Source organism: Danio rerio, chromosome 23 (genome assembly GCF_049306965.1).
Source record: "Danio rerio strain Tuebingen ecotype United States chromosome 23, GRCz12tu, whole genome shotgun sequence".
Classification (NCBI taxonomy): domain Eukaryota; kingdom Metazoa; phylum Chordata; class Actinopteri; order Cypriniformes; family Danionidae; genus Danio; species Danio rerio.
Window position 1 is genome coordinate 19,909,723 of NC_133198.1, and position 12,652 is coordinate 19,922,374.

The 12,652-nt window shown below is 34.5% G+C and overlaps 1 protein-coding gene across 8 annotated transcripts in view; it reads right to left on the reverse strand.

Moving 5' to 3' along the window:
• Window positions 1-1,160: 1,160 nt before the first annotated feature.
• dnmt3bb.1 (DNA (cytosine-5-)-methyltransferase 3 beta, duplicate b.1) overlaps window positions 1,161-12,652 on the reverse strand; it is a 90,440-nt gene continuing 78,948 nt past the window's right edge. For 2 of the 8 annotated variants that reach the window (XM_073938004.1, XM_005162028.6), the window contains 6 exons: window positions 10,374-10,455; window positions 9,012-9,160; window positions 8,838-8,923; window positions 5,223-5,292; window positions 4,944-5,062; window positions 1,161-2,848 (listed from right to left, as the gene is read on the reverse strand). In XM_073938004.1, the coding sequence (XP_073794105.1) occupies window positions 2,707-2,848; window positions 4,944-5,062; window positions 5,223-5,292; window positions 8,838-8,923; window positions 9,012-9,160; window positions 10,374-10,455 (648 nt within the window). In that variant the 3' untranslated portion in view covers window positions 1,161-2,706. 8 annotated transcript variants of the gene reach the window in all.

Genomic DNA, 12,652 nt, shown 5'->3' on the forward strand with positions numbered 1-12,652 from the left:
GACCCAATGACTACTTGATGAAGATGATGTACCAGCAACCAGCATTTTCAAAATATCTTGCAAAAGAAACCGATAATTGTTAAAGAGAGAGTAAATGATGATATAATTAGATTTTTTAGTTGAACTATCTCTTAAGGAATAAAAATGTTTGATTAAATTATAATTTTTTTAATCTTGGTTTAGAAAAAAACTGTTTCATAGGTTATTTTACATAGCAATTAATTTGGTCTGATAAACATACAGTGCTCAGCATACATATAAGTACACCCCTCACAAATCTGTATTTTATTGATAAAATGTTTTATTATAAAATATTTTCATATTTTACTAGGAAGCTATACAATATTGTATTTGTGCATGTACATAGATTAGTCAGTCCTAAAGACAAATCTGGAGCTTATCTAACAAATAAAAAACTTACAATAACGGTCTAAAGACTAGTACACACACATTTATATGTTCATTCATTCATTCTTTTTCTTTTTTCGGCTTAGTCCCTACATTAAAATGGGGTCGCCACAGCAGAATGAACCGCCAATGCACATGGCAGCATATGTTTTATGTAGCGGATGCCCTTCCAGCCACAAACCATCACTGGGAACACTCATACACTCTCATTCACACACTCATACACTACGGACAATTCTAGCTTTTCCAATTCACCTGTACCACATGTCTTTGGACTGTGGGATAAACAGGAGCACCCAGAGAAAACCCATGAAAACATGGGGAGAATATGCAAACTCCACACAGGAATGCCAACTGACCCAACCGAGGCTCGAACCAGCAACCTTCTTGCTGTGAGGCGATAGCATAACCTACTGTGCCACCGTGTCACCATTTATATGTTATAAAAAAATATTAAATACAAATTTAAAAATGAGGAAAATCAAGAAAAGCAAAAACATTTGAAAAATTTGTTGACATTTTTTATGTTGTATTTTTTTTTGCAGTATTTTGCTAGAATGTAATTGTTTTATCTTCAATTTCTAAAGATTAGTGACTAAAATATTATTTTAATTAATATATCTGTTTAATAAATCTGTTTTGTTTAAATCCACCAAAATACATTTTTTTAAACTGACAGAAACTAACATTTCATAATAACCACCTCCTCAAAAGCGAGCACTTCACACAAAACACAAGCTTTTCCAATAAAATGGCTTTGCAGTCCGTTTTTATTGTTTTTCTTAAGATACTAACTTTTTTTTGGTTATTTTTGTGTTTTATACCATAAGTCCCAAAAAGAAAAATACACTGTATACAAAACTACAAGAGAAAACGTATAAAAAAATAAAAATTGACTGTATAAAAGCACTGTTAATGTTCCAAAATACAGATGAACAAGTTTGTTACGTTACCACATAAACAAGTAAAAAGACACCTTTATATATATATATATATATCAAATTGTAAGAATCTACTAGGCAAAATAATCAGCCTATGATATCAAAATTGTGTTTACGCTACAATGATAAAAAAGGTGAAAATAAAAGGACAGTAAGCACTTCTCTTGTGCAGTTTTACATGCATGTTTTGCCCGTCAAGATGTGTACAGGACAAATAAGTGTAACTTGCATGTGATATCCAAAGTGTTCCACGTTTTAAAAGTATTAAAGTTACTTTAACTTCAAGCTTTGAGTTTGGACAGTAGTTTTCATTAAGCATATAATCAGACAAATAAACCATTTTCTTTTTTTCTTTTTTTTACAGCAAACAAAGGCAGAAAGTTTCTTCGCAACGCCCGTATGGCAGGCTGTATCTGTTCTCTTCAAAAGGCACCACACATTAAGGCATCAGAGTGCTACAATAATACAATGCGTTTGTTATTGTTGGCAGCAACAGTGAATATTAAAAACAACAGCATCAAACATTTTACATCTAAAGCAGGCTAAAAAACAAAGAAAGTATGGTAAGAAAGCTCTAAAAACTTGTTGAAATGTGTTAAAGTTTGTAAACATTACTTTCAAAGTTAAAATACAGTACACTGATCTCTATCTTGAACGATTGCTTGAACGACACAAATTACTTAAGGAAAGAACTGTAATGTTTAACAGGCTAATGCCCTCGAGTTCTGCTAATGATATAAAAGAAAACACCTTCTGGTTACTGTTATTGTGCAACGATACAGAGGGCATGGAGGCTTTATGAAACACAAATAGGGGCGATCGACTATTTGAACGCATCCTCTAAAACGCATTCTTTAAGGGTTCACAGCTTGGTGTTTGGAAGTTTGCATTGATACAATTTTTCAAGTATTTCTTTCACCCCGATAATATGGTGAACATGAGTCACATGCATGAATGAGGAATTTAAAGTTCACACATTTCAGCATTGCTTAGCCAGATTTGCTCTGGAAGAAACTAAAATGTTTTGTTCGATTAAAAATTATTATTTTTTTTTTCTCATGATAATAAAAGATTAATCTACCCGCATGTGAACCCTGGCCGTTTTCAGGCACATCCATTTTAAAAACGTCGAGTACAAAAGCTAACTGTGTTTTCGCTCTTAGCATCACAGTGTCTACCTTGAGTTTGGCCTGTTGCTCAACACTACCCTCGACCTCAAGTCACAGCTTCTCATGCTTGTTTTTCCAAAGCTGAGATGGTCTTGTCAAATTTGTGGGTCTCTAAGAGCTCCTTTTTGAGGACATTTGGTCTTGTACTTTGTGTTTGCTTTAGATTAACTGAACGCGGACTACATGTGCTATTCACACGCAAAGTAGTCCTTCAGTGGGGCGAACAGATGTCGGATAACTGGAACGCTCCAGGATCGCCCCAGCAGCTTCTGTCTGGCGCCACGGCCCATGTTGGAGACATCTGTGTAGTGAACAGGAAAGCCAAAAATCCTGGGAAGACGAGAGAAAGAGAGATTTATTTAAGTAAATTAACCCTTTTACCACTAATAACATCATTTTTTTTAAAACAACACATCTCTGGGTTTGTCAATTTTCATGTAATGGCCAATTTCACTGTTACACAGAAGAGGGCGCTATTACACATCTTCTGAAATTGTACAAACAGTAGCTAATGAGCATGTAAGCCAGGGGTGACCAAACTCGGTCCTGGAGGGCCGGTGTCCTGTAAAGTTTAGTTCCAACCCCAATCAGACGCACCTGGGCTAGCTAATCAAGCTCTTACTAGGCTTTCTAGAAACATCCTTGCAGCCCTCCAGGACCGACCCCTGATGTAAGATAACATGATTATTACACAGCATATACATTTTGACCGAATATCATTTGTGATTTCTCAGCTTTTTGTTCAAAATGTTGCTTTTCTAAAATTAAACATGCCCAAAAGCGTTGATAAGAACAAAGAATGCATGAAGGTAGAAACTGAAATACACTCATGTGTCCTAATATGAGCTAAATAAAAAGGGAAAATGAAGAGAGACTGGTTTGTAATAATACTTTATTATTATGTCAATAAGACAAAACTATTAAAATCATTCAAAACCAAGACCTTGACTGTAGGTCAGAAATTATTACAGGGCTTCTACAAGGTTATTCAAATCAAATTTAAGACATTTTAAGACCTTTTTAAGACCAATATGAATGAAATTTCAGACTTACACAAGGCTAAATGCTAAGGATTCCTTTAAACGGCACAATTAAAATATAAAAATGAACCTTAAAAACAAAAGTTATTGTAAGGAAGATAATAAAACCATATTGGTAAATTGTGTTAATAAATACATTTTTGTTAAAACTTTTGTTTTGTTTTTTGAGATGGAAGGTTAGTGATTGCATGGTTGTTAGCCCGATTTGGTAGCTTTACATGGATTTAGAAAAATTAAAACCTGTTTAAAGTGATTAGTTTTTGTACTTTTTTTTCACTTTTTAAAACACTGCAAACACACTGTATTAGATTATTTTACTTTATGACATAAGAAGGTTTGTTTTGAGCTTTGGTTAATATTGGAAATGAATGGGGACTTGTGCAAAAAAAATAGTAATAATAATTATATAAATATATATATTAGGGCTGCACAATATTGGAATAAATCTGTTATTGCGATCTTTTATATATACAGTTGAAATCAGATTTATTAGCCCCCATTTTTTCATCAATTTCTGTTTAACAGAGATTTATTCAACACATTTCTAAACATAATAATTTTATTAACTAATTTCTAATAACTGATTTCTTTTATCTTTGCCATGATGACAGATATTTTAAAAACATTTTAAAACGCAGGTTACGGTAATTAGGCAAGTTATTGTATAACAATGGTTTGTTCTGTAGACTATCAAGAGAAAAAATTGCTTAAAGGGGCTAATAATTTTCACTGTAAAAAGTTTTTTTTTAATTAAAGCTGAAAAGTTTTTATTCTAGCCGAAATAAAACAAATAAGACTTTCTCCAGAAGAAAAAATATGATCAGACATACTGTGAAAATTTCCTTGCTCTGTTAAACATCATTTGGGAAATATTTAAAAAGACAAAAACATTCAAAAACATAATTCTGACTTCAACTGTATATTGCAATATGACACAAATGATAAACTTTTACTCTATTCTGGTTAAACTAATAAACAATGACGTGTTCTGAACTGTGGTGTCTGGTCAACTATAATCCTGACTTAACATTGAAAATGATGTTGCGGACATGCACTATGTAATATCAATGCTGAACAAAATTTATAGCAGTCAACATTTGAAGTGGATCAAACCTTTTAAAACTGTTCAACAACACCTTTCTTGTCTTAGTACAATTTTGACAATATGACATTCATTTTTTTTAAATCATGAAGGTTAAATATTGTATAAAAAAATAAAAACTGTACTGCAAGTAACGATTAAGGAAATAATGTTTTACTTAAAAATGACAGCAAATTTTGTAAATGTTTGTTGAAAATGGCATAAATGTTGTCAAAATTAGCATAAATACAAAAAGCAGATTTTTACATCCTTCTAAAATTGAGATTTGCGGTTGCGAACACACCTCTCGAGCTCTGTGCACCACAGGATATCCTCTTTGCCATTCATCATGACAGGGAAATGCTGGTCTTTGCCTTGTTTGATGGAATTGGAGCGTGTTGTGATGGTACGTACCTTCCCGAACTAAAGACAGAGACTTAGAATTAAGACACTAGGCCTGATACAACACCATTCCAGGTCAAGAACTGAATAAAGTAATATAAAAGGCTCATGAGTTTACATTATGACCAGAGCCATTCATAGATGTCTTTCAAGGTTATGACAGATATGGAAAATAAGTCACCTTGGCAACACGGCCATGTTCCAAACAGTCCTGAAGCTCTAATTTATCCATCCCAGAGGCACACAGAGGCCTGAAAGAAAACACCCTTATTTCAGACTTGCAGATATGAATCAACTTTCTTGTGAGGCTGTGTTATATCATTCTCCTCCTCAAAATAGTCCCCTGCAAGTTAGCTAGGTAACAGCACTGCATAGTATAATTTTACCTGATGCAGCCAAGTTCCGTGATTATTACTTCAGAATGAGAGCATAGTTCCTAGTCATATTGACCTAGAAACTAGCAACCTCCTAAATATGGTCAGTTTTATTACCAGTGATGGGAATAATAGCATTATAAATTACAAATGGAATACTTTTTTCAGTAACAAGTAATCAAATAACATTACAACACTGTTATTGTTACTGACAAGAAAATGCAGCATTATCAAATAGATATATACTTAGCAATAGAGCTCACTGAAGAGCTTTTCATCTGACTCTGTCGGCCTGCTCTGGTGTGTATGAATGGGGCATATAACAGATGATGATTGGTGTGTGTTTCTAGGGGAGGGACAACCACATAACTGATAATGATTGGCTAAAAACGCAAATAAAGCCTATAAAAGGTAGACGGAGCCTAAAATACAAAACAAAACTAGTTTAGTGTTGTTCTGACATGCGGGAATAATCAACAGTAGCAAAGCAAGTCAACCATGTCAGTATATCTTGACAAAGTACTTTACAATCACATTTCCTTATCATCAGCTTGCTGTCAAGTGCCGCGTCAGTGCCAGTCATAGAAAGTGTGAACTCACGATTATCACGGTAGACCAGAGAGCAATTTACTACCGTTATACCATGATTAAAACATGAATGAACATTTGAAGGTTAAAAGAAAAATGCTGAAATGTACTGCATGTTATGTAATCATCACAGAATCTGTTTCAATCATGGAAATATGTCAATACTATTTTTATTTTTGACATAAATATACTAATAATACTCAAATTACTACTGTAATATTTACACTGAGTCATGGAACCTTAAAACTATTTTTTGAGATGTTAACAATATATGTGTGGTACATTGATAAAAACACTATTAGGACACCTACATTTCATTATCGACTGAAATTGTTTATTTTTGTGTTGTTTAGAACAAATTTGATCTTTTTAAAAACGAAATTTCGAAGCAACATCATGACTATTAGGTAAATGGTTAATTCTGAATTAATGATGAATGGCTGCTAGTACACTGTGGCATCAAATGATAAGCGTTTTTGCATATTAATTTATGAGAAAGAACTAGTCCAATTCCAATCACTGCACACTAATATGAATCAGATCTTTCATCTGACTCTTCCGTCTTACCTGTTACAGTGTCATTGCTCAGAGACACGGGTCTTCAGTGCTCCGTTTATAATTGTGCCAACACAAAAAAAAATACACTTTCCCAGTGACTGCAAGCTGTTGGTTAGCTGTGACCTAATAACACACGAATTTGTTTGTTTACCCACAAGCTTTTTTAATCTGGAATTGGTGAAATCCAGATATGCGAGTTGTCTCCTTAAAACTAAAGATGCAAAAAAGACTGTGTACTTAGTAGATTGCTGTTTATTCAGATGGCTATGTAAGATATTATCATATTGTCAAAAGTACCGTTTCAAATTTAGAATACATAACGTAGTCAAAGTGAATAAAGTTACTAATTAGTTTGCTTTAATATTGTATAATATAATATATTATAGATATTGTGTGCAACAATACGACACAATCCACATTTGTAGCCTACAGAGACCCAAAAGGGACAGGATGGTGGGGAAAAAATAGGTGGAAGAAAAAAAACTGGGTGGGAGAAAAAAAAATTATAAGAAAACATATTACTAAGGTTTTTGGGTTCCCTCGCAAGGATTTTGCATTATCTCGCAAAGATGTTTTGCGTTATCTGGCAAAACTGTTTCTCCACAAACACTTCCTGTTCACTTCATTCATGTAAACCCTCCCGTTTTTCCTGAAATTCTCCCGTATTTTACCTTTCTATCCCACTTTCTTTTCATTAAAGCTGTGCGTCGATCATCGCCTTTCATACGCTACCTCTGAACCAGTGAATGCATGTATAAGCGCTGACTGACAGACGCGCGCCGTATAATAAACTGATCCCAGATCAGTTTCTGTACATGCCATTTAAAGTGACACCTCTGTTATCAAACAAGTGAGCAGCAAATAAATCTCAAGTTTTGCTTTGATAGCAGAAGTGTCACTGTAGGAATGCACAGATCAATAATAAAGCATTCCATTACTTTAGAAACAGTTTGTGCTCATTTAAGAGAAAATTAGCTGTTTAAAATTAAACATGCAGGACGGAGATGTTTATATATTATTCAGTGTATTTGTCTGTTTAAATGTACACTCGAATCCAAAAGTGTCCTGCACTTTTGCTCCTCTGCAAATGGCGTGTACAATAGCTGATCTGGGATCAGTTTATTGTACGGAGCACTTGTACATGCATTCAGTGGTTCAGACGTAGCATATGAAAGGCGATGATCGACGCAAAGCTTTAATGTAAAGAAAGTGGGATAGAATGTAAAATACGGGAGCGTTTACATGAATGAAGTGAACAGGAAGTGTTTGTGGAGAAATGCAAAAAAAAAAAAACGTAAAATTTTCTATCACTCTGTTTTTTTTCCTCTCACCCATTTTTTTTTCTTCCACCAATTTTTTTCCCCACCATCACGTCCCTTCCGGGTCTTCGTAGTGGCCAAATGGTCATTGCATTCTTTATTTATTTAATCACTTTGTGTGCAAATTTACTTTTTTATTCATGCAATAAAATTCCGCTTTCTATGCAAATTCTTCCCTCTTTCCACATGCAACACTCCCACCTCAACATAGCTGAAAAAAATCCTTTTCCTTATGAGACAAGGGGTTTCATGACCCTTTACAAAGCATCATTTATTTTTTGACTTATTTGTTAGCCAGTTTTGTATGTTAAAAGTTCTAAACCATTCATTATGTTTAATTGTTCCACTATAGAAATGATCATATTGACAATAAAATCCTCAATTTTAAATTTGATCTCTCACATTTCCCCACAGAAACATTAATAAAATATAGAATAGTGTCAAATGTTTTATAATAACATATTATTTAATTTATTCAACACACAGTTTTGACAATCAACATATTTTTTTGGACATATTTTCTGTTTTTTAGTTACTTTCCCTGCTAATTAGTTACTTTTACGATGATGTAATTAAGTTACTAGCTCAGTTAATATTTGTGATTACTAAGTTACAGGTTACTTTTTCTATGTATTGTGCCCAACACTGCTTGGTACCTAATCTAACTACAAAAGAGTCCAGCTTTAAATAGGAAAATTATCTAAACTCTTTTTCTCTTATCTAAAATTTTAAGCAAGATGCTAATGGTTTAACCAGATTCAATGATTTATGCTAAGCTAAGCTAAAAGTGCTCCACCAGACCTGCAGATTGGCTGAGTGGATTAAAAAAAAAAAAATCGAATGTTTAACTCAAGGGGACTTGTAAAATGTTGTCTTGTTTTAAAAGAAAAGTGGAGTGTTTCTTTAAAGCCCACAATAAACACACAAGGAAGTGAATTGAAATCAAATGGCAAATACCTCTTCATTCCTGGCAGGTTGCCCCAGAAATAGCGTGCCCTGTGAGCAGCCGACACCTCTATGGCGTCAATCATCACTGGATTACACTATAGAAATAAGCAAAAATGAACTGAAATAAGAATCAACCAGAAAAATAGTAATTTCTAACAGCAGTAACCATGAAGAAACTCAAACCTCTAGAAAGCGTGAGATATCTCTCTTGTCATTGACGCTCATGGCCACCACATTCTCAAACATCCAGAAGAAAGGCCGGTCTTCCCCTTCCTTTGGTTTCGCTTCACTCAAGAGGCGATAAAACTCAAAGAACAGCCGTCCAGTCCCCTCTAAACACCATTACAAATCATTAGCGTATGTCTACACTTCAGCAGTTTTTGTATTTTCTGAAGAACATGTGTGTTTTATTAATGTACCCAGAGTGGTTTCTAAGGTGTTGAGTGGTTGCAAGCATAATTCTATGTGATGCCTAGGGTGTTTTTGGTGGTTATGCTCCCTACTTGGAGTTTATATTTCAAGGGCTAATTTAATGGAGCTAATTTGCATGTGACATACAGTCTATTTAAAAAGTTGGGGTAGAAGGTTTTGGTTAAGGCTGAATTTACTTTAACACTTTAATAGTGTCTAAAAGTATTACATTTTTTATTAAACATTATTTATAATGTTTCATTTTTTTAACTTTATTTAAATAGATAAACTGTCATTTAAAAAGGTAAAGCTAAATTGTTAGCAACATTACTCCAGTTTTCGGTGTCACACAATCTTATCATTATTTTAATGTGCTAATTTGCTTTTTATTGAATATTTTCAAATATAAATTTTGCTAAATATTGATTTTAATTACTGTTGAAAATAATTGTTATAACTGATATACGACAAAAAAATTTGAGGACTGTTAAGGGTTCCGTAATGAATAGAAAGAGGATTTGTTTGTTGTAACTTATTAATAACAAATAGGTTGGTGTGAATAAAATATTTATAGAAAATAGGAGGTCAAATCCATAGAACATGTTTCAAATATATGGTAAAAATATTAAATACACGTCCAAATTTCCAAATACATATGTGAAGCCATAAAGAGCATTTATGCATAACACAAATAACTTGAATTTATGCATTTAATTGTCTTTTTTCTTTAGTTCAATTTATTTTCTTATTTTGTATCATTTACATTTTAGAAGATATTTGCAAAATACTCGCTATTCGAAAATGTATGGTTCTAATTCATAATCTGCCTAATATTACATAAATGATGACTTAGAAAAGCTGTCAAATCTCCACTAAAGCTGCTGCATAATTTAAAGTATTGTTCGGAGCTGTTAAAATCTTAAGAAACAGCAATAGAAAAATAATATTGTAAAAAAAAATGACTGTGCACTCTGCAATAGCCTTCATAATACTGTAAACATACCATCATAATAATCAATGTGCCACAAAACAGATAGAATTTATAATAAATGGTAAAATCCACAAGGGTTTGTGTGGGAAGACTAAAGATTTCCATATAATGATTAATAAGCTATAATGTCTTACCGTACAGACCTTTCCTAGCAGGGTTGACAATTGAAAGGTCATTACAGGGACTTCCACCAATCACCATGTCAAAGGGCCCCCATTCAGCAATCTACAAAACATAAGACCGCCATCTAGTGTTAGAACATCCGCACTGCACTTTCACCCCAGCAGCTCTCCAGATCCATTAGATTCTTTCCAAATGTTTTTGGAAAAAACATTGGAGTGGAACACTCTACACCCCCTTTTTCAAGCAGCTGCAAGTGTTTCCAGAATTTCATTCCCATCATCTTTTTTATAGTCTTGTAAATGTGAACTTATGAGGTGAATCACACTATTGCAATCCTTTAATTTGTTGCAAAAAAATATAGAAAATTGGAGAAAAAAGGTTGAAGATTGTGTACTTCACGGCATTAATGAGGGTGAAAGCAATCCTATTAAGCACTGCAAATGACATCAGGTAAAAATCTTTGATTATCTATAGACAAAAACAGACTTGTTGTGACCTAAATTGACATTAATAGAATAATAGCCCAATAAATCCACTATGTTGAAGCATGTTGTGTAAATGTATTCCCACCATACTATTTAAAACTAATTATGCTTTGGAATTTTGCATTGGAATTTATCCTAATCTCACATACAGTTTAGCATGAATAGTCTCCAAATTGAAAAACACAGGACTTACCTTTTGAGATTTTCTTCTAGAATCATAGTTATTAGAGTACTAAGTTGTAGTGATGTATACAGATTAATGAAAAGCATAATCCATTATTTATTAGCTTCATACCAAACAGGTCTGAGGAACATTCCAGATTCTGATGTAAACAGAATTATACTGACAATTCTGCAAGCTGAGTAGGCAACCTCCTAAACATGTCCAATGAGTAAATCAGTGTATTACCGGTCACTGAGCCTTAGAGCTTATGGACATTTAATTTGACACCCCAGATGTTCTACTTCTGCCTGTCTTTCTGTGGAAATGTCTTTACACATCTGCGTGTGGCAGTGTGAGAGTGTGTTTGCAGCTGGACCTTTTTCAGGCCTTCTCATTCTTTCAGTGTTTCATAAATAACCCAACCCTGGGCCCCAAAACCCCCCTCTGATATATCCCTTCCCTCTTTTCTTCTATGACAAGAGCCCTTTTCATGCGCTCCTCTCTGCCCTCCCGCTCAATCCAGCCTGCCAGCAACAATGGCGGCGTGAATGAGTGATTGAATGGGAGGGTGAGGTGGTGAATGCATGAACTGAGGAGAGGGGATTTGGGAAGGGAGAAAGCGCTTTTGTGTGCCTTCCCTAAGGCTTAAGACAACTCGCTGCTCTCTGTGTTTGAGTGTTTAAATGCGAGATAATGGAAGCCAAACAGAAAAATAGAGGTGTGACGACAAAGAGCAGACTCAGGTGAGGCCATTAGCCTTATCAAGTGTTGTTGGAACAAGCAACATGATACTAAATAAATAATCGTGGCCAGGTGTGTGGCCTGTGATGTGTTGGCACCAATCGGCCTCTATAAGATTTTTTTTTTTTTTCAAATAAAACAGCTGAAGGAACAAGGAATTACTAACCTAATCTTACTGGGTTCATATAAAAGCAGTAAAACTGGTTGCTCAGTGCTGAACAATCATTAATCTTTCTCTATTGGAAACATCAAATGTAATGGTGTCAAGAAGCAGTGTTTTAATCCAAAAGGATATCACTTACAGTCATCTAAAATAAAGTGAACATGCAATATGTCATAATAATGACAAATCAATTTTTCTCTCAGGTTGTTCTTTTTTGTTGTTGTTGTCAGTGGATGTGCTGAGTTTTTTAAATCATTGTTTCTCAACCACGTTCCTGGCAGACCACCAGCAATGCATGTTTTATTTGTCTCCTTTGTCTGTCAAGCCCATTACAGGTCTTACAGTTTCTGCTAATGAGCTGATGATCTGAATCAGGTGTGTTTGGTGAGGAAGACATGGGCTGCGTCCGAAACCGCATACTTCCAAACTATATAGTACGCTAAAATCAGTATGCGAGCCGAGTTGTATGTCCAAATTCATAGAATTCGAAAATCAGTATGCGAGAAGTACCCGGATGACTTACTACTGATTCTGGAGATTCTGGAGTGCGCATCCCATGCATGCTGCGCTATCCCATAATGCCCCTTGAGAGAATTCATGAATGGAAGTGAGGCGACGCAACTGATGCAGGTAGGTCACGTGATTATGACAAAATGACGGATGTAGTACGTCCGAATTCCATTCAAACTTTTCACAGTAGTACGTTTAAATTCAAATGCAGTACCTACTGAGTAGTAGGCGGTTTGG